Source organism: Lichenostomus cassidix, chromosome Z (assembly GCF_008360975.1).
Source record: "Lichenostomus cassidix isolate B80296 chromosome Z, HeHo_3.0, whole genome shotgun sequence".
Lineage (NCBI taxonomy): Eukaryota > Metazoa > Chordata > Aves > Passeriformes > Meliphagidae > Lichenostomus > Lichenostomus cassidix.
In genome coordinates this window covers 15,521,733-15,544,166 of record NC_139511.1, presented here as the reverse complement: position 1 = coordinate 15,544,166, position 22,434 = coordinate 15,521,733, and the positions used below count along the sequence as shown (strand labels likewise).

At 49.8% G+C, this 22,434-nt stretch overlaps 1 protein-coding gene across 1 annotated transcript; it reads right to left on the bottom strand.

Annotated features, from left to right (window-relative positions):
- Window positions 1–1,400: 1,400 nt before the first annotated feature.
- Window positions 1,401–22,308, bottom strand: LOC146424426 (uncharacterized). The gene is made up of 18 exons (XM_085043432.1): window positions 22,123–22,308; window positions 21,785–21,910; window positions 18,588–18,722; window positions 18,250–18,375; window positions 15,071–15,205; window positions 14,733–14,858; window positions 13,097–13,231; window positions 12,489–12,824; window positions 11,886–12,053; window positions 11,397–11,562; window positions 9,713–9,776; window positions 8,971–9,019; window positions 8,152–8,267; window positions 7,261–7,378; window positions 6,359–6,458; window positions 5,736–5,911; window positions 2,937–3,074; window positions 1,401–1,599 (listed from the first exon to the last, which is right to left on the bottom strand). Exons 1-18 carry the CDS (start codon window positions 22,306–22,308, stop codon window positions 1,495–1,497), a joined length of 2,505 nt encoding a protein of 834 aa, XP_084899558.1. The 3' UTR covers window positions 1,401–1,494.
- Window positions 22,309–22,434: the final 126 nt, after the last annotated feature.

The window sequence follows — 22,434 nt, the reverse complement described above, 5'->3', positions numbered from 1 at the left end:
AACATTCCTGCAAGGTATTTCACATATTTGAATCACCTCTCAGAACTACTGACATGAGAGTAGGGGTGTCTTGAGAGTCTCTGGTGCTTGTTGTGACAGGTTCAGAAGAAGACCCGTGCACAGAAAAACCTAACACACAACTGTGGTTGCAAAGGAAATCCATTGTATTAGTTGCAGTAGGAAACAATACATACTGAGCCCTGGATTCCCAAAAAGCCACTGAGCAGGAGATGGAGATGGAGCATGTTGCTCGTCGGGAGCAGCACGTAGGCAGTGCACCTCCAGGGTATCTCCTGGATCAAAACAGGGTGCATCTCATCCTTCTCACCCCTCCACACCCCAGAACCAGGCCTTATATCTCCTGCTCACCAGTGGAATTTTCCCACTTACAGCATCAGCTCACACATGGCCAGTGCCAATACACTGTTTCTCTTCCAAGGCGCAAGTTCACACCGGTTAAACGATACACTTTCCTTCACTGTCTTGTCAAAGTGCAAATACAATACACTGTCTTGTCACGGAGCAAATACAGCAGGGCCTCAGACACAGCTCTGGTGCCTGACACAATCCTTGCGGGAATATCCCACGCCTCAAACTCGCCTTCTATCATCAAGAGCCTCCTAAAACCAGTTTCCTCCCCTTGAATGCACTCCAGCTACCTTCTTAGCAGGACCACTCTCTTTATTCTCAAGGCTAAGATATCCACTTGCACACATTAATCACTGCAATGAGGGAATACAGGGCTCAGCACTCTCTGTTAAAACTAAAGGAATTCACACGACTAAGCACAGTGTGTTACACTTAAACATTTTCCCAACACCTTTCCTTCCTTTTCTGGGAATCAAATACAAGCATTTTGTCAATATGCTCTGCAAGTGCTTTTGCTGAGTGAAGCCACATTACGTCTTTCCTTCAGAAATTAGTAAAGAAAATACAAATTGCCTGGGAGAGAGGGAATAGGGGATGTGCCTGAGGCTTGTGGTTGAGTAGTGAACTGATTTGGAAGGGAGCAGAAGAGCTTCAATAGTCAGTTTGTGTTTTCTTTCTGGCTGGAACCCAAATGTTCTCCAGTCACAGCTGAAGGCCTGCAGCAGCACAGGATGTTTTGGCTGCCCCACTCCTCCTTCAGTTTTGCCTGCAAAAGCTGCTGCCCTTTCTGCCTCAACTAGAAGTACCATGGCTGGACAAAAACAGGCCAGAGGGCCATATTCCAAAGGCAGTGTGGTCTGGAGTGGATGAATGAAGAAGAGCCTTCCCCACTTTCAAACCATAGCAAAGAATCCAGAAATGTCACTTTCAACCGTGATGGAACAACGGACAATTCTCAAAGGGTGAGAAGGAAGGGAATCTTTCAGAAGAGTTGGGGTTTTAGAAACTTTATTAATTTAAAATCCTACTCTAAAATCCTACTCTAAAATCCTAGTCTACAATCCTACTAGAAAATCCTACTGAAGAATAGTATTCTACAACCCTATTCTAAGCTAGCTATGGAGCCTAACAATCTTGAGAAGATTTTCCCATTCTCTTCTCCTCCTTCTTCATTGCCACGATCACTGGCACCAGGTTGGACGCTGGCTTGGCTGATGTTATAAACGGATGCTGCCCAAAGGGAAAAAAACAAGAAGAAACAATGAATCATTATTTCCAAGCTCACTGCTCCCCCAAATCAATCAGGATTCCTCTGGTTCCCAGAAAGATGCAGAAAGAGGCCCAACGGGACCATCTGCACCTCCATCTTCATGTGCAGGACGTTGCCATCACAGGCAAACCTGGCCCAGAATCCCACTCATCCATTTATCCAGGGGCCTTCATCTTCCTGGGATTTTAGTCCTGCTGGTGCTCCCAAAATGGTGTTTTCTGTGCCCAGGGTTTGTTCCTTTCAGGAAACTCCAGCATAGGTCCCTCTCTTTGAAAGACAGGCCCTGTGCTGGTCTCCACAGGGAGACAGAGCAGTGTCTACCTTTCCATCCCCTGCCCCTCCTGTGCTGGCTGGCACCTTCCTTCCCAGCAGGGACAGCCCAGTGGCACTCTGTCCTGCAGCTCCCTCACTGCCACACAGCCTGGGGCACTTCCCGTCTGCTTGACCGTGCCAGGCAGCAGATGGGGCTGGGACAAGTCCCTCTCAGCTGTCCCTGGTTGGGTGGCAGAAACCTCTACGGGTGGGGCAGGGGGCACAAGCCAGGGTCCCTCACAGGCTCACAGTGAGCTCCCCACAGCCCCTCCTACCCACAGCCAAATCTCTGACCACTGGGCTGGGACTGCCTTCCTCGGGTTCCTCCACCATCATTTCACGCCTCTGTACCCAGCATTGCTCTACTTCAATTCCTTTGCCATCTGATAAAACTGTATACCCCACCAAATGACAAAACAGGGCGACAGAAACAATCACAGGATGGAGCACCTCTCCTCTGAGGAAATGCAGAGAGAGCTGGGGATATTCAGCCTGGAGAAGAACAGGCTCCAGGGAGACTTTTTTGCCACATTCCAGTACTTCAAAGTTGTTTCTTTTGAAGTGGGGTCCACCTTCTTTAACAGGGCCACTTGCAATAGGACATGGGGTAATATTTCTAATACATAAAGGGTAAAGAGTCAGATTAGGTGCAAGGAAGAACTTGTTTATGGGGAGCATGGTGCAACACTGGCACAGGTTGCCCCAAGAGCTGCTAGGTGCTCATCTCTGGAAACATTCCAGGTCAGGTGGGACAGGGCTCTGAGCAACCTGATCTACTTGATCATGTCCCTGCCCATTGCAGGGCCAGATGATATTTACAGGTCCCTTTCAGCCCAGCCCAGTCTAGGATTGCTCACCATTTTCATTTGAAAAGCTTCAAGAGAGGGAGGTAAGGATGAGGGGAGCTCATCTGACTCCTGCAGTTCAGTGGAGGAGTAGCCCATCCCTCAGACACTGTTTCACCTGCAGCCCCTTCACATTTTACCTGCAGCAGCTCCTTGGCAGACCAGCGCTGCTCTTCGTCTGTCTGCAGGCAGCGGCTCAGGAAGTCACACAGCCCAGCTGAGAACCAGTTGCACTGGCACAGCTTCGGTTTCCCTTGGGTAGCTATCAGGAGTTTAGGCTGGAAGAAAAGGGTACACGAGGCTCCACCTGCTTCTTTCACATCTGTAACTGCACCCCCAGAACCCATTGTTTATGCTCCACTTGGCAGGGGCAGTTTCTGCTCTGGCAGAGGAGCACAGATGACTTTCCCATACCAAAAAACCTCAAAACCTGATGCAGCCACAGTTTCCAACATCCAGTGGACCTTGCCTTGGCAGCTGATTTCATTGGCTGACCTAGTTAGCAGGAACTACATCAGCAAAAGCATGGTTTGCTTCTCTGAGGATTCACACCAGCGTGACAGGCCATTTGGAAGAGAGACTTTGCTGCAGTAAGTAACTATACTGTCTCCAAGGATTACTACATGAAAGGAATCTCTGCAGTGCTTGTTGGTCCCTTAAGCAAAGCTTCCATTGAACAGAAATATTCAAGCTTTTTGTCCTGTTCTTGAAAACAATGGTAAGTAGAAGAAAATAGAGGAAATCCATCAGTTATTCCTCAGGAAGGGACAGAAACATTTGGAACATTGTGTTCAACACAGACACATTAAGAAGCATCCTGCAATGTATTGGGATGAAAATTCCTCTTTGGGCAGACGGGAGCCACCTGCAGCTCTGTCTCCCAGCAGTCTCCAAATTTCAGCTTCCCTGATGTGGCAAAAGAAAAACTTTTCATGGTCTAATCAGAAGAAAAAGAGCCATCCCTATGGTAACCCACTGCTCATTTGGATACTTAAGTTCATGCATTAATGGTGTACCCACCCCACAAAGTGCCAGGCAACAAACAGGATGTTTTGTCAGACTCTTCATGTCACCAGGCTCCAACTTGGAGACTTGGAGAAAGTGCCTTGGACTGTGAAGGAAATATGGTCACTAAGTATTTCAGCAACACTGCACAAGAAGCAGAAGAGACTAGGTGGCCTTTACATGTCATGTCCTGGTTTTAGGCAAGTTTCCCAGTGAGAAGAAACTGCATAGGAGCTGTAATTCATCTCTGAAGAAACCTCTGGTTTAGAAACTTGGTTGGGTTTGGGTTTCTTTCCTTCTTTTCTGGAAAGTGAGCACCAGTTCTGAGATGCTTCCTTTGTGTTTTTAGGGCCATCCTAACAGACAGAGGGGCTGGACCAACGTGAAACCCAAAGAAAAGTGTGGCCTGAGAACAGCTGGGCAGTGTTTGCCTGTGGTAGGGCTTGAGTCCTCTGCAAATCCCCTTCCATGATATGCAGAAACATCCAGCTGCTCCCCGGAACTCAGTCTCTCTGGGCACACAGGCCTCTGGAAACACTTGAAGACTGCAGCCTTTCTCCTCCCCAAGAGCATCTAACCTAAGCTGAGCTCCAGTTCGTTCAGCAAAGGCAAGGATGCTCACTTCCATGCAGCTGCCATGAAGTGTTCCTGGAGCTTAGCAGGTGTTCCTGATATTCCTCAGGCCAAGGAATTACAGCATAATTTGGCAAGACATCAGGTGAGCATTATCCAGTGTGGTTCATGTGGACCCAAGGTCTAACGTGCTGACAAGCCACAGGGAGAGACTTCATTCTTCCTTTGCAAGATGTTATTTAGAAAGCTAAGACATAGACTTGGAACTACGCTAGCTTCAACGTGCAGAATCCATCTCAAATAGACAGAAATAACAATGGGAAGAGGCCTAGGAGTCCCCACAAAAACTCCCGCCACAACAGTAACAGCTCTGTGCTGGTGGCACTGAAACAGATGGTGAGCAAAGAGACTTTGTGATTATCCTCCTCAACCCAGACAAAAATTTCCAAGCCTAAAACAGCAAATGCCGTCCCCTTGAGTAAAAGCAATGATGGCAGCTTTCTTTCCTTTTGCCACACCATCAGTGGTCACAAAAGGGGCTGAGCTCAGCCACTGGACATGGTGGGGAGCTGAAATCTTCGCTATCATTATAACTGTGACACCCAGGGATGTCCCTGCTCCTGCGGTAAAGGAACACAGCACTGGCGTCAACCGCAGACCTTGGATGCCAGCCCCCTTCACCTGACTGCAAGCTCATCAACTTGTTTAATGTCCCAAGAAACGGCCAAGGGTTTGGCATAGAATTCCAACTGCAGTCTGAGAAAAAGACATCCTAAACTTATCCAGGCTACCCACACATGTGACAGAACAATGTACAGATGATTTGATAGCCTGGAAGTTTCAAAGACCCACGGGATTTGGAAAAGATGCCACACTTTGGAGGAAAATTGATGTGCTGTGGTTAAAAAAGGAAAAACCAAGCAGAACTGCTTGGGGATTGCTCTGGCGGTTGTTTTTTTCACTTTTTCTTTTTTCTTTTTTCATTTTGTATAAAATTTAATCTGGGAAGGTCCAACCTCCATTTCAAAGGCTATTTATCACATGCCTGAACTCTTCACTGAAAAATACTTGCCCTTCAGAGACAGAGCTCCCAGAGAACTTAAAAAGCACATGCAAATATCAGGTGTGGCTGAAGGCCAAAATGGCAGGTTTCTGAACTGGCTACATGGCACTTACTTTCTGAGATTCCCCCGCTGATGCAACCAAAACCACAGCAGATGCTGATGTGCTGAAGGGACATTTTTACAAGTGGACCTTGGTGGAAGTAGTGCCAGCTGATGGCAATGGGATTTTGTCCAATAGCAGGCAGAACATGGGACAGGTGAGAAAGACACCAGCATCAGAGAGTATTTGCACCTTACCAAGACAGAACTCTCATTCCAGTAAGAAACTTCTCCTTCCACCATTTCAATTCCGACAATTCCGAAAGCCCACACGTCCGCTTTGGGGCCATATTGTTGACCCGTCACAACTTCAGGGGCCATCCATCTGGTCACTGAGCTCTGTCTGCTTTGCTGAGCGAAGAGACCAAAATTGGCTGAGGAGAAAACAAAACACGATGAAAACCAGCTGAAATTAGGAAACCAAGCAAAAGAGTTCCCCACTCTAAGTCTAAGAATGTGCTGTTGAATCTCCTGGAAAACCATCCATGCTTGGTTTCCTTGGGGGCTTTAGCCAAGGAAATATGGAATTGGCCACTTCAAAAAAACCCCACGTTTTTTAATGCTGCCCACAGCAGTGGGTTTTATTCCCCTGAAGGTTTGACTGTAGCTCCCTCCCTCTGGAAGGGACACACACAAACCAATGCCACTCTTGACTGCTTGCTCCTTGTGATACCTCTGTGCACGCTGCAACTGTGCCCTCAGCTTGCAGCAAGGGTCCCTGCACTGCCACCAGCACCACTTTCGGGGAACTGGCAGTGACATAAAAGCAGCCCCACACCCCACATTCCCAGAATGCTGCACCTGACCAAGAATATACCGACCTAGCTTGACAGAGCCATCAGTTCTGAAAAGGATGTTACAGGTCTTCAGGTCCCGGTGGATCACATGGTTTGCATGAAGAAAGTCTAGTCCTTGCAAGCACTGAGAGAGAAAAGAGAAAGTGCAGGACAAAAGTTAGTGATGCGATTTCATCACAAAAGAAACGAAACAGTAGTGGCAGAACACGGTGCCATAGAGAGGAAGAGCTTGCTGCTCCAGCACTCACAGAGCAGTACCCTCCTAAGGGAAGGCATGTCAGCTTTTGAAAGAACAAGGGCAATTGCTCTTCTAGATTGTCCCCTGCAAACCAGCCACAATGACTGCTGCTGCAGTGGATGTGCTCTCTCCATCCAGAGGACAAACAAGGGTTTGCTAAGAAAGAAAAAGTCCCTCCCTTTGCTGTCAAGTGGTCACTTTTGGGTGGCAGGCTGCATGACCAAGGCTTTGTCGCTGGCCTCAGCACAGACTTGGAAGTATCTCATGAGTCACTTTTCAGAAGCAAACAGCATTTTGGGTGCACTTCTATCCTTTTCAGCTGAGGACTGTGAGAAATGAGTCTGTCTTTTTCTTTGCCATTACTTTCAAATCCTGCCACCAGCACATTTGCTTTTACAGACATGGAATACAGACAGGCTCTGGGTAAATGTTTACAGAGGCAAGGTGGAGAACAGCAAATACTAATACAAGAGAGAGAGGCAGAACACAACAGCAGGAGATCAGACTACAAGCACAGAGTACAATGAATGCAGGGACACTGGCAGGCAGCTCACTCGAGATGCTCTTGCTTCTCCACAGATACCAGCAACACAGAAACAAAGCTCAAAGAAACAGGGAATCACTCCAGTTCTGAGCCCTGTTTTCCGGACCACCCTGCCCAAGCCCTGGGAAGCACAGGATCCCTGACCTCCCGACTGATGGCAGCCATCTCATCTTCACACAGGTACATCATGCGGATGATATCCCTCAGAGTGCCTCCGTCCATGTACTCCATAACCAGCCAAAACTCATTATCCACAAGGTAGCTGAAAGAAGGAAACAAGGGCATGGAGATGAACATGCATGGCTATATTGCATTTTGGAAAAGACCACAGTTGGTTCTTGTTTCCAGGTCCCTTTGAAATGAGGACAGAATAAAAATAATAGACATTGCCTCTGGGCTGTGCAGTGTTTGCAAACTGTGCTGTCTCAAGAAGAAAGGCACATCTGTGAAAAAGGAGATGTCTTAGATGGCCAATAAGGGAAAAATGCAGTTTTGCCTCTGGGCTGTGCAGTGTTTGCAAACTGTGCTGTCTCAAGAAGAAAGGCACATCTGTGAAAAAGGAGATGTCTTAGATGGCCAATAAGGGAAAAATGCAGTTTACTAACAGCCCAGATAAAAAACACTGTCATGCATGGTGTTTCTGGCAAAAAATCACCTGATCTTCCTGGCATGCACAGCAATGGAAAAGAGTGGCAACAATCCAAGGCAAGTCCTTTCTAGGGTGGCTCATCAGCTCGTAAGAGACTTGAAAAACATCAAGCCCCAAAACAACCTGGAGGCAGTGAACTTGCAGGCTATTGATTTAGTAATATATTGATGATCCAGGTTTTTGAACAATGTGCAAACTACACGTGCCAGGGAAGACTAATGCAGACAAAATGCACTCTCTTCCCATCCACTGGAGATGAGTAGGAAAAAAATAAGTAACCAAAACTTAACAGCTCTATTTTCTGCCAGTGACCAAAGTGGGTTTTTAACTTCACATGCCTGCAGTATGTAAGCGATCATTCATGGGATAAAACCACAACCACTCACCTATCTAAATAGTTGACCACATTGGGATTCCTATTCATCTTCTTCATGACCATGATGTCATCAATAGTGACTTGCTTCCTTGCCAGTCCTTGGAGATTTATTTTCTTTATGGCCACCTGAAATGACATTCAAAATCAGTAACTTGAGAAGCTGGTGGCACAAGACCACAAGGCACATGGAGCAAGTGATTTTGGAATGTCACAGCTGAGCTGTGCCAAAGTGCCTTGTGATTAGCCATTGGAGTAAATAGGAACAGACATTCCAACAGCCCATTTCTCCAGCTTGGGGACCAGTTATAGGACACTGTGGCTACTGACGTTTTGCCTTGTCCACCTGCTAACAATAGTGTCTCAACTAGCACCCATAAAGTTCTGACCACACTCTCTGCTGCTCTGTCTGGCATTCCAAAGAAGTAATCCAAGCCTTGGAACTCTAGCAACACATCTAGGACTATAGGCAGGGCTTAGGGCTTTTAGGGATGCCTTGCAGATTTCTCCCTGCAGGTGGCTAAGGAACTACCAGTAAAAATAAGATGTATTTGCTGGCAGCCAGGAATGAGAATTCAGGACTCTTAAGCTGTAGCCCCAAAGAGCAGTGAGATGCCCTTCCATGAAAGGCACAGCTGTCCTCAGTACCATCCATCTGGTAGCTGAGAAGGGCAGAGACTGTCCCAAAGATATTTTTCAGGCTGGCACCAGTCCGCACTTCCTGTGCCTTTGCAGCACAGCTCTACGGGTGACCCAAAGCTCCAGCCACAGCTCACATGAGTGGGGAAAGCCCTCGAGAGCTCCGGAATCTGCAGGGGCTGTTGACATTTACCTCTCTTCCTGTGGCAGTCTCGACTGCTCTAGAAACTTCTCCAAAACCCCTAGAAACAAAACAACAGCAAAGAAAGGAGAAGTCATTTAGACCTTGGAGTGAAAGCCAGCCCAGACAGCAGATCTCTGCTCTGAAAGCCTGAAAGCTGCAGGATGCATGAGGGGTCTGCCAGGAGGCAGAAGATGCATTTTCCTCTCAAGTGCTTGGGCGCTGGGCCTGCTCCTGAAGCTCTGGAGTATACTGCCACAGGTCAGAAAGAGAGCTTACTCTTCTATCTCAGGTCTCTCTTTCTAAACTGTGTGGTTCTAATTCTGGCCATGGAGAATTTCCTCCAGCAAATTCTTGGAAACAAATGTTCCTGAGAACTGGTATCTGACAGCTCTCAGGGGGTAGGCTACTCTTTCAGGCAAGCAAGATTCTTCTCCTGTCATTACTGTGGCTGTATGATTTGGAACCATCCAAAAATTCTAAGGAATTTAACACACAGGTGGTACGACACTTGAGAGACAGGAGATCTGCCAGGTCCTGTTCCTTGCTGTGGGCGAGACCTTGGCACCATTCAGATGTCTTTGACAATGCCTTCTGACCACACTTCTAAATTCTGGCCAGCACTGAGAAGTGGGACAATCTAACCCCATTGTCTGAATATCTTTGCACCTTGCCAGATTTCACACTTGATAGATATTCTGCCACCAAAATACCCAGTCTGCCCTTTTGTAGAAATAACTGTGGTTGGACTCACCCCTTGCCAATCTTTTCCAGTTCAGTGTATTTAGTCACAGGATTTTCCATGTTCACCATTTTCCCTGAGGGAAACAAAATGCAAGATGATCACCCTAAAGCAAAGATCCCACCTTCCAGGAGATACAAAGGCAGACCCACTCTGGGGCTCTGAGCACTTTGTGATCAGATGGGTAACAACAGCAACAACAACGACAACATCAACAGCATCAGCAAGACAGGCAGCTCTGCAGCACAGACAGCCAGCACAGAGGCTGATTTTCCACAGTCTTTTGAATAGATTTCCTGACAGTTAACTCAGCACAGGGATGTGCATTCAGAGGAGACAGACATTGGAACACAAGAGGTACGAAGGCAAGAAAGTTTGTCATCTATAAACTTTAAGAAGAACTGCAACTAACACAGCCTTTCTTTTCTTGGTAATGAACCCTGAGATTCAACAAAAGCTGTCATGCTTCCCAAGATTAAGTGCACCTTGGGTTCTAGGATCAATTCCAATGAACAGGTGCCATTTTTAGAACTAGAAGAATATTGCCAAGTGTTCCCAGGAGAGAGGAGGACATCTTCTGCACGCTTTAGCAGCTTGCCAAAAGAATGCCTTTCTGTTTGCAAACCAGAGCAGCTCAGGCTATAAGCAATACCCAGAGGCTTGCAGCATAAGGATCTTCACCCTTTCTGAGCAGGCTGAGCTCAAAGATGCCCTTGCCCATGCCCCATTTGAAGAACCACACTACTTGTCTTCACCCTGACAGCATGGATCAGTCGCTCACATTGGATTTGCCCTCTCAGCACCACACATGTCCCCATCGTTCCAACTCGGCACAGTGGGCATGGGCAGCAAGGACAGCAGTGCTCCTCAGGCACTGGGGTGACATAGACAGCTGCCCAGAGGAGATGCTGAGCCTCTCATGAGTCCAGGCCATGCAATGCAGAAGCCAGACCAGACAAGAGGCTGCTGCCTCCCAGCAGCTCTGTGCTGCAGCGGCCAGGGGGCAGCGGGACTCTCTCAGCTAAGGAAGGCTCCAGCCTCTGCACTCACACCTGCCATCAGGGGCAGGGCAGGTGCCACAACAAGGCTGGGAAAGACCAAGGATGAGCATTGACAAGCACTGGGAAGAAGCCACAGCCAGTTCGAGCCCCGTTACAAGCTGCTACTGCCATTCAGAACACAACATGATTGGCTTTGAGATCAAACACAGACAGATGTGCAGATCAATGCCCTTTTTGTCACAACACGTGATGGTAGACAGAGTCAGCTCAGCTCTGTTCTCAGCTCCACCAGGTCTTATCTGAGAGCACAGCACTGGCAGCTCTTATAGGCAAGAAGCAGATTAAATGGCTTGCGCTGCAGAATCACAAAGGGCTTGATGTGCTTTCCCAGAGGCTGTTCTCTGCACACATTATTCCAATGGGTAGGACTCTACACCTTTCTGCTCATCCAGGGACAATCCCTGCTTCTGCCTTTTGTGAAGAGGGAAGCTCAGGCAAACCCAAGCCAAGCCCAGGTGCCCTCAGAGGCAGCAGGAACACCCAGAGTACTCTCTCCCTGACTCAAAGCACAGCAGTTCCTGTGGGGAGTCCCAAACGTCCCTGAAACACCAAACTGATGAGCATCATTTGGTACAGCTATGCTGACACATGCACACTATACTGTGCGCCTCAGACAAGAAATGCTCAAGACATACTCAGTAGCTTCAGGTAGTCGTCCTCGATCTCCTCTTGATGAGAAGCAACTGTTTCAGTGCTGCAGCTGAACGAACTGCCTGGGCTCCATATCTCAGGCTGGGAAGCACAGGCTCCTTTAGACAACTCTGCTGCTGCAGCAGGATAGGTGACAGAGCCTGTGTAAATCTGAGACAAGAAATGACTTTGTGACGGAATGGTGGCTGACAGAGATTACCCTGAGATCCCATTTCAATTGCAAGCCCTTAGGAAGATGCTGTTGGCCACATGCAGGACTCTTAAACTGGATTTGTTTTGGATGTCCACTTCCCAAATGGGATAGGTCAAAACCAAAGGCTGGATTTACTCGGGTTCATGGCCACATTCATGTTCCATTGTCATGGATTTTCTGAAGGATGACTGCCACCATGACCATTCCACTTCCTCCCAAGGACTCCTTTCCCCTCCAACAGCTGCAGACACACTTGCAGCTCCTTGGCCTAATGTTCTACCTCCTCCCGTTGAATCTTCTGCTCCTCCATCATGTTCTGCATGTGCTGCACCTTCAGCACCTCTGCTTGGGACAGTCTCTGTGCCTTACGCCAACCTGGGGGCTCTTTGTAGCCAGTCACTTGCGGGAAGTCTTTGCTGGCTGGCCGGGCAGATGTCAACACTTCCACCTCAAGTCAAACAGAACAAAGCAGTCAGGAACTACAGCTTGGCCCTGTGAGCCGTGAGTCACAGACTGTGAGGAAAGGGAAAGAACAGGAGAGGACCAAATTCACAAGGGATACAGACGGCTTGTTTCAAAATCCATCTGGGTCACCGTGTTTCCCTGTGAAAACACCTCAAGAAACAAGCTGAGCAGGAACAGGCCAGCAGGAGTCCATTGGGATGACTGCAAGCTAACAGGCCAAAGGATTAGCCCCACTGTCTGGGGCAGCAGCTGACATTCAGCAGACCAGGAAATGTCCTTCAGATGAGCTGTGACAGTGACCACAGCCGGATGGCACTCCCAGGCATCACCCCACCCACCTGCTACTCTGCACAGGAAAGCCAAGAAGGGCACAAACCACCAGTCTGCTGACTGCAGTGGCTACCGCTGTTTCACTCACCTGATTTTGCAGAGTCACAAGAAGGAGATTCATTCTCTCCCTGATGATTTTCAGTTCTCCCTCCAGCTTATTTTGCTTTGCCTGGAACCTAGCTTCAGATTGCTGCAGGTCTGCATCCAGCCGTTGCTCCAGGTTCCGCAAAAAAACAGAAAGAGAATCGTCCATGAGTGGAGTGGCTGACACTTTTACACTCATCTGGTCTTGCTGATCGCCCCTCCGCTGAGGAAGATTTCTCTCTTCTTGGATTCTTCTCACGTCTTCCTCGTGCCACCTCTTCACTGTGTTGCTGTCATCCTGAGTTCCAGGCAACTCTGCTGGTGTCTCTGCCTTGATGTTCTGTACACACAAATGCACACCAAGGGACAGGGAGCTGCCATCAGGCTCAGCTTTTTACTCTTTTGGTCTCAAAATCACATTCATTCAGCCACTTCTTTCTGCTACTCCACCCAGCTCTGCTTCCAGTGTAACCCTCCTGATGCTGCACTCTGCAGATTGCAAGGCTCTGTGCATTCAGTGAATGTGGGACTCCTGGCCTCCTCAGTCCCAAGGGATACGTGTAATGACCCTGTGCCTGCACTTCCCTCTCTTACTGGGCTAGTCAGACTTACCTGACCATACACTGGTGGCTTTTCCATGTGCTGCCCGACCTGCACTTCCTGCTCCTGGGCTGGAAGCAACTCTCCCTGAGTCTGGCATGAAATCTCTGATGGAGCAATCTGCTCCTGCTCTTTTTCTGGAAGGCACTGCACAGAAAGCAAGAGAACACGAGTTTAAACTTCCCATACAACATTTGTAAGGCAAGAATCAATGTCTCATGGGCACAACCTTTCCAAAACACTGTGCTGCTACTATCCTGAGTAAGTCAATAATTATGAGTCCAGTTTCTTGCAGCTCTGCCTGCAGCTCTTCCTTAATATTCAAGAGTTTAAACACTTGGATGCAGTGAAGGGATGATGCAGGGAAAGAGTCCTTGTGGTGAGCACTGTCACGTAGGGATTTAGGGAAGTCTGCCTGAAGATCCCTCATGGGCCTCCCTTTCTCCACGCTAAAGCTCCCTCAGCACCTCCCCACTGGTGTCAGGCCCCACAGCCTTCCCCAGCTCCCTTGCCATGCTCTGGACCCACTCCAGCCCCTCAGTGTCCTCCTGCTTCACAGGGGCCCACAACTGGACACAGCACTCGAGCTGCAGCCTCACCGGTGCCCAGCACAGCGCAGCGGTCACTGCCCTGCTCCTGCTGCCCCACTAGTGCTGACACAGGCCAGGATGGCCTTGGCCTTCTTGGCCACCTGGGCACACGCTGGCTCATGTTCAGCAATTGTTCACTAGCACCCTCGGGGTCCTCTTCCCTCAGGCAGCTCCCCAGGATCAAAGCTGCACGTTTGTCTTCAAATACAGCATCAAGAATTTCAAGAAGTGCTTCCAGTTCTTAGTACTACAAGATAGCAGTCAAGCACCTGCAGCTTTGCTCTGCCCCCTAGGCTCCACTGGAGTTTTTAAATGGAGTTTTCAATGCAGATTTCACAGCTGAAAGGATCAACAGAAACTCTCAGCCTCTGGTTTCTGGCCCAGAAGATGCGTTCACAACCATGCAGTTGGTTTCTTTTGCCTCACGGGAGAAGAGTGGCCCCACACAGGTTCAAGCACAACACAATCATCTCCTTGCAGCTTATCCAAAGCCAAAGGACAGGCAGACTCCGAGCGCCACTCAGCTCTGCTACTGACTGCTCTGCCTGAAGAGGCAAAAGAACAACCTGGACAAAAAGGCACAAATCCCTGACTTCCCGCAGCAGCTCCACGTCCACAGTGTGTCTCTGAAATCCTCCCATGCAAGCACACCTAAGAAGCTCTTTGGCACAAACCACCCCACAGAACTTGTGTGGTCACTCAAACATTTTTAGTGCCTGCAGCTACTAGGCCAGTCTATGGAGTGGGACAGGTTTCTCCAGGCCACAGTGTCACCTACGTACACTGCGTACGAGCATTGTCTTTGGACCGCTCCCTCCTCTGGGCACAGGGAGCCTTCACGATCCAGGCTGGCCCCTATCAGAATCCCAGCAAGCTGGGGCCTAAACGTGACAGGTCAAAGCCCATTTCCCAGCTGTCCCTGGCTGGGGCGAATCGCTAGCTCCTGGCAGGACTCCAGCACTCAGCATCTTCAGCCACCGACAGCAAGTGCTGTCTGGTGAGAAACTTGCAGCTCCGCTTTGCTCTAAAGACACAACAACGACAACTGGTACACTTACAGGCTCACGAAGCTCAGGCTCTGAGGTGACCACAGCTGGAGGGACGCGGTCAATTTGCTCCTCCTCCTTGGTCTCTTCTCCAGGAGCACTGGCAGCCAGAGCAGAGTCTGCTGTTGCTTCTGTGCTCTGTGGACAGGCAGCAGTGTGAGGGACACGCAGTTACCGGTCATTGATAACCTTATTGCTATTCAGCTCTAGAAGCTGCTCTACTAAGCGGAAAGCAGAAACTCTGACAGCAGTTGGATGCTAACGGCACTCCTGGCCTCCTCACTGCCAAGAGTTACATTTTGTGCCTCTGTGCCTGCCCTTCACTCTGCCACCTGGCTAGTCAGCCTTACCTGGCCCTTCTCTGGTGGCTCTTCCACCTGTGGCCAGAGCTGCTCTTCCTGCTCCTGGGCTGGGAACAGCTCTCCTGGAGTCTGCCTCAGAATCTCTGATAGGGAAATCTTGTCATACTTTCGTTCTACAAGGACCTGCACAGAAAGGAAGGAAGAGAAGAAGGCTTTAAACTTCCCATACGACATTTGTATGGTAAGACTCAAAGTCCAATGGGCTCTCGCTTTCCCAAACACTGTGCTGCTGCTCCCCTGGGCCATTCTCTGCCCATGGGGAGGCACAGATTTCCAAAGTACGGACATGGTGCATCTGGGAGTGAATCTGCAACAGACTCTTAGGAAGCTGACAGGGAATGGGTGGCATGTCTCAAGTGTCTGCTGAGGGTTTCCCTCCTCTTCTGCTGGCTGCTCTTTGTCTTTCAGTAGTGACTGACACCCAGCCCTGTGCCACAGCTCCCTCCTGGCTCTGCACGTGGCTTCCTGTGTGAGCTCACTGCTTGTGAGACTCACTTCTGGAATTTGTGCTCTCCTCAAGCCTGCACTGCAATTCCTGCCTTTCGGACATCTAAACCCTTGTTAGAAATCCTGGGCATTCAGGAGATAAGGATGCGCACAAAGAGCCTCTGATGGAGCTCGGAGAGCCTCTACCACCAGCTCCGTTTATGGAGGAGGACCAAGGTGTTTCTTCTCCCCCTTCTGTCAACTAAGATTTCTCACTGACAGTAACACAGACCCTCATTAAGAGCCATTAACATATTCCCTGACACACCCTTCGCCATGCCAACGAAGGAAACCACGTGTCCTGGAATGCACGTATGACCAAAGTCACCAAACCCCACCTAGAGCAAGGGATTGTTCCACCTCACTAGGTCAGGCCCAAATTTATAGCACAAAAGGACGCTCCAGGGCAGAAGAAGCTGTAAGAGGAAAAGATTCTGTAGGGAAAAAACAACCATCTCTGCAGGGGGGAAACATCTCTGCCTGCTTGGGATGAGTCACCAGAACGTGTCTCTCCTCCTCTCCTGAAGGGATGCCTTTAGGTGACCTTGTAACCTCCAACTGCAGGAGACAACTGAGGAGGATTCATTTATGTAAATATTAGATAGATAGATAGATAGATAGAGAGACGGATTGATGACAATATCATTATCTCTCTTACTATACTTTCTATCTCTACACACATCAACACTTGGAACAACACTTGCAAGCTAATGCCCTGATAAGTAGCAATCCTAAAGTTGCTCTCCTGTTGCTTCCATAAAGCACACTCCTGGGGAATCTGGACCGTGTAGCTCCTTATGGAATGCAATCAGAGCCAGAGCACTGTATTGGCAACTGCATCCTTTGTGCATCTGTGCTCGGGAAAGTTCTTCTCCAGGACTCGACCAGACTGATGGTGCTCAAGTGGCTGCAATCAGAAATGAAGCCCAGCCCCTCCCAGCCCTTCTGACCTCTGGGGACCAGTTGGAATGCAAAGGCACTGATTTCCCACTGAGTTCCAAAACCCAGAACACAACACACCCTGATCGCCTGGGCTGCCAAACGGCATGGGCACTGTTAACTTGAAAGCGATGTGCAAGGCCCTACTGGCTGGCCCGGCACCAGAACGGCTCCTTCTGCACCAACCTCCCTGCCCCAAACTAGGTGTTCTCAGGAAAAAATACTGCATTTTTCCAGAAATGACACCTTGCCAACTACAATTCTAGCAGAATCTCTTCCAGTGCTGGAAAACAGCACAAAAGATGGAGCAAAAGCACTTTTGCTTGCTGGAGAAAGAGAAAATACATCGAGCTTCTCCCCCTAGCAAATCAACAAAATAAAAAAGGGAAAGATGGAAGTGTCACCTACTCCCGAGTCTAAAGCACTTGGATGTAGTGAGGAGGTTCTTGGCAGGGAAAGAGTCCTTGTGGTGAGCACTGTCACGTAGAGATTTAGGGAAGTCTGCCTGAAGGTCCCTCATGGGCCTCCCTTTCTCCACGCTAAGGTCCCTCAGCACCTCCCCACTGGTGTCAGGCCCCACAGCCTTCCCCAGCTCCCTTGCCATGCTCTGGACACACTCCAGCCCCTCAGTGTCCTCCTGCTTCACAGGGGCCCACAACTGGACACAGCACTCGAGCTGCAGCCTCACCGGTGCCCAGCACAGCGCAGCGGTCACTGCCCTGCTCCTGCTGCCCCACTAGTGCTGACACAGGCCAGGATGGCCTTGGCCTTCTTGGCCACCTGGGCACACGCTGGCTCATGTTCAGCAATTGTTCACTAGCACCCTCGGGGTCCTCTTCCCTCAGGCAGCTCCCCAGGATCAAAGCTGCACGTTTGTCTTCAAATACAGCATCAAGAATTTCAAGAAGTGCTTCCAGTTCTTAGTACTACAAGATAGCAGTCAAGCACCTGCAGCTTTGCTCTGCCCACTAGGCTCCACTGGAGTTTTTAAATGGAGTTTTCAATGCAGATTTCACAGCTGAAAGTATCAACAGAAACTCTCAGCCTCTGGTTTCTGGCCCAGAAGATGCGTTCACAACCATGCAGTTGGTTTCTTTTGCCTCACGGGAGAAGAGTGGCCCCACACAGGTTCAAGCACAACACAATCATCTCCTTGCAGCTTATCCAAAGCCAAAAGACAGGCAGACTCCGAGCGCCACTCAGCTCTGCTACTGACTGCTCTGCCTGAAGAGGCAAAAGAACAACCTGGACAAAAAGGCACAAAATCCCTGACTTCCCGCAGCAGCTCCACATCCACAGTGTGTCTCTGAAATCCTCCCATGCAAGCAAACCTAAGAAGCTCTTTGGCACAAACCACCCCATAGAACTTGTGTGGTCACTCAAACATTTTTAGTGCCTGCAGCTACTAGGCCAATCTATGGAGTGGGACAGGTTTCTCCAGGCCACAGTGTCACCTACGTACACTGCAAGGCTGAGAGCATTGTCTTTGGACCGCTCCCTCCTCTGGGCACAGGGAGCCTTCACGATCCAGGCTGGCCCCTATCAGAATCCCAGCAAGCTGGGGCCTAAACGTGACAGGTCAAAGCCCATTTCCCAGCTGTCCCTGGCTGGGGCGAATCGCTAGCTCCTGGCAGGACTCCAGCACTCAGCATCTTCAGCCACCAACAGCAAGTGCTGTCTGGTGAGAAACTTGCAGCTCCGCTTTGCTCTAAAGACACAACAACGACAACTGGTACACTTACAGGCTCACGAAGCTCAGGCTCTGAGGTGACCACAGCTGGAGGGACGCGGTCAATTTGCTCCTCCTCCTTGGTCTCTTCTCCAGGAGCACTGGCAGCCAGAGCAGAGTCTGCTGTTGCTTCTGTGCTCTGTGGACAGGTAGCAGTGTGAGGGACACGCAGTTACCGGTCATTGATAACCTTATTGCTATTCAGCTCTAGAAGCTGCTCTACTAAGCGGAAAGCAGAAACTCTGACAGCAGTTGGATGTTAATGGCACTCCTGGCCTCCTCACTGCCAAGAGTTACATTTTGTGCCTCTGTGCCTGCCCTTCACTCTGCCACCTGGCTAGTCAGCCTTACCTGGCCCTTCTCTCGTGGCTCTTCCACCTGTGGCCAGAGCTGCTCTTCCTGCTCCTGGGCTGGGAACAGCTCTCCTGGAGTCTGCCTCAGAATCTCTGATAGGGCAGTCTTATCATACTTTCGTTCTACAAGGACCTGCACAGAAAGGAAGGAAGAGAAGAAGGCTTTAAACTTCCCATACAACATTTGTGGGGCAAGACTCAAAGTCCAATGGGCTCTCGCTTTCCCAAACACTGTGCTGCTGCTCCCCTGGGCCATTCTCTGCCCACGGGGAGGCACAGATTCCAAAGTACGGACATGGTGCATCTGGGAGTGAATCTGCAACAGACTCTTAGGAAGCTGACAGGGAATGGGTGGCATGTCTCAAGTGTCTGCTGAGGGTTTCCCTCCTCTTCTGCTGGCTGCTCTTTGTCTTTCAGTAGTGACTGACACCCAGCCCTGTGCCACAGCTCCCTCCTGGCTCTGCACGTGGCTTCCTGTGTGAGCTCACTGCTTGGGAGACTCACTTCTGGAATTTGTGCTCTCCTCAAGCCTGCACTGCAATTCCTGCCTTTCGGACATCTAAACCCTTGTTAGAAATCCTGGGCATTCAGGAGATAAGGATGTGCACAAAGAGCCTCTGATGGAGCTCGGAGAGCCTCTACCACCAGCTCCGTTTATGGAGGAGGACCAAGGTGTTTCTTCTCCCCCTTCTGTCAACTAAGATTTCTCACTGACAGTAACACAGACCCTCATTAAGCTCCAGTAACATATTCCCTGACACACCCTTCGCCATGCCAATGAAGGAAACCACGTGTCCTGGAATGCACGTATGACCAAAGTCACCAAACCCCACCTAGAGCAAGGGATTGTTCCACCTCACTAGGTCAGGCCCAAATTTATAGCACAGAAAGGGGGCTCCAGGGCAGAAGAAGCTGTAAGAGGAAAAGATTCTGTAGGGAAAAAACAACCATCTCTGCAGGGGGGAAACATCTCTGCCTGCTTGGGATGAGTCACCAGAACGTGTCTCTCCTCCTCTCCTGAAGGGATGCCTTTAGGTGACCTTGTAACCTCCAACTGCAGGAGACAACTGAGGAGGATTCATTTATGTAAATATTAGATAGATACATAGATAGATAGATAGATAGATAGATAGATAGAGAGACGGATTGATGACAATATCATTATCTCTCTTACTATACTTTCTATCTCTACACACATCAACACTTGGAACAACACTTGCAAGCTAATGCCCTGATAAGTAACAATCCTAAAGTTGCTCTCCTGTTGCTTCCATAAAGCACACTCCTGGGGAATCTGGACCGTGTAGCTCCTTATGGAATGCAATCAGAGCCAGAGCACTGTACTGGCAACTGCACCCTTTGTGCATCTGTGCTCGGGAAAGTTCTTCTCCAGGACTCGACCAGACTGATGGTGCTCAAGAGGCTGCAATCAGAAATGAAGCCCAGCCCCTCCCAGCCCTTCTGACCTCTGGGGACCAGCTGGAATGCAAAGGCACTGATTTCCCACTGAGTTCCAAAACCCAGAACACAACACACCCTGATCGCTTGGGCTGCCAAACGGCACGGGCACTGTTAACTTGAAAGCGATGTGCAAGGCCCTACTGGCTGGCCCAGCACCAGAACGGCTCCTTCTGCACCAACCTCCCTGCCCCAAACTAGGTGTTCTCAGGAAAAAATACTGCATTTTTCCAGAAATGACACCTTGCCAACTACAATTCTAGCAGAATCTCTTCCAGTGCTGGAAAACAGCACAAAAGATGGAGCAAAAGCACTTTTGCTTGCTGGAGAAAGAGAAAATACATCGAGCTTCTCCCCCTAGCAAATCAACAAAATAAAAAAGGGAAAGATGGAAGTGTCACCTACTCCCGAGTCTAAAGCACTTGGATGTAGTGAGGAGGTTCTTGGCAGGGAAAGAGTCCTTGTGGTGAGCACTGTCACGTAGGGATTTAGGGAAGTCTGCCTGAAGGTCCCACATGGGCCTCCCTTTCTCCACGCTAAGGTCCCTCAGCACCTCCCCACTGGTGTCAGGCCCCACAGCCTTCCCCAGCTCCCTTGCCATGCTCTGGACACACTCCAGCCCCTCAGTGTCCTCCTGCTTCACAGGGGCCCACAACTGGACACAGCACTCGAGCTGCAGCCTCACCGGTGCCCAGCACAGCGCAGCGGTCACTGCCCTGCTCCTGCTGCCCCACTAGTGCTGACACAGGCCAGGATGGCCTTGGCCTTCTTGGCCACCTGGGCACACGCTGGCTCATGTTCAGCAATTGTTCACTAGCACCCTCGGGGTCCTCTTCCCTCAGGCAGCTCCCCAGGATCAAAGCTGCACGTTTGTCTTCAAATACAGCATCAAGAATTTCAAACAGTCCTTCCAGTTCTTAGTACTACAAGATAGCAGTCAAGCACCTGCAGCTTTGCTCTGCCCCCTAGGCTCCACTGGAGTTTTTAAATGGAGTTTTCAATGCAGATTTCACAGCTGAAAGTATCAACAGAAACTCTCAGCCTCTGGTTTCTGGCCCAGAAGAAGCGTTCACAACCATGCAGTTGGTTTCTTTTGCCTCACGGGAGAAGAGTGGCCCCACACAGGTTCAAGCACAACACAATCATCTCCTTGCAGCTTATCCAAAGCCAAAAGACAGGCAGACTCCGAGCGCCACTCAGCTCTGCTACTGACTGCTCTGCCTGAAGAGGCAAAAGAACAACCTGGACAAAAAGGCACAAAACCCCTGACTTCCCGCAGCAGCTCCACGTCCACAGTGTGTCTCTGAAATCCTCCCATGCAAGCACACCTAAGAAGCTCTTTGGCACAAACCACCCCACAGAACTTGTGTGGTCACTCAAACATTTTTAGTGCCTGCAGCTACTAGGCCAGTCTATGGAGTGGGACAGGTTTCTCCAGGCCACAGTGTCACCTACGTACACTGCAAGGCTGAGAGCATTGTCTTTGGACCGCTCCCTCCTCTGGGCACAGGGAGCCTTCACGATCCAGGCTGGCCCCTATCAGAATCCCAGCAAGCTGGGGCCTAAACGTGACAGGTCAAAGCCCATTTCCCAGCTGTCCCTGGCTGGGGCGAATCGCTAGCTCCTGGCAGGACTCCAGCACTCAGCATCTTCAGCCACCAACAGCAAGTGCTGTCTGGTGAGAAACTTGCAGCTCCGCTTTGCTCTAAAGACAGAACAACCAGAACTGGCACTTACCGGCTCAAGAAGGTCAGGCTCCAGAAGGACCATAGCTAGAGGGATGCGGTCATTTTGCTCCTCCTCATTGGTCTCTTCTCCAGGAGCACTGGCAGCCAGAGCAGAGTCTGCTGTTGCTTCTGTGCTCTGTGGACAGGCAGCAGTGTGAGGGACACGCAGTTACCGGTCATTGATAACCTTATTGCTATTCAGCTCTAGAAGCTGCTCTACTAAGCGGAAAGCAGAAACTCTGACAGCACTTGGATGCTAATGGCACTCCTGGCCTCCTCACTGCCAAGAGTTACATTTTGTGCCTCTGTGCCTGCCCTTCACTCTGCCCCCTGGCTAGTCAGCCTTACCTGGCCCTTCTCTGGTGGCTCTTCCACCTGTGGCCAGAGCTGCTCTTCCTGCTCCTGGGCTGGGAACAGCTCTCCTGGAGTCTGCCTCAGAATCTCTGATAGGGAAATCTTGTCATACTTTCGTTCTACAAGGACCTGCACAGAAAGGAAGGAAGGGAAGAAGGCTTTAAACTTCCCATACGACATTTGTATGGTAAGACTCAAAGTCCAATGGGCTCTCGCTTTCCCAAACACTGTGCTGCTGCTCCCCTGGGCCATTCTCTGCCCACGGGGAGGCACAGATTCCAAAGTACGGACATGGTGCATCTGGGA

Coding starts and splice junctions, on each gene's coding strand:
- LOC146424426 (XM_085043432.1), bottom strand. CDS start 22,308: ATGTCGTATGGGAAGTTTAAAGCCTTCTTCCCTTCCTTCCTTTCTGTG. Junction 21,911..22,122: donor AGCCACCAGAGAAGGGCCAG/GTAAGGCTGACT, acceptor GCCTGTCCACAG/AGCACAGAAGCAACAGCAGA. Junction 9,020..9,712: donor CTGGAAAAGATTGGCAAGGG/GTGAGTCCAACC, acceptor TTTTGTTTCTAG/GGGTTTTGGAGAAGTTTCTA.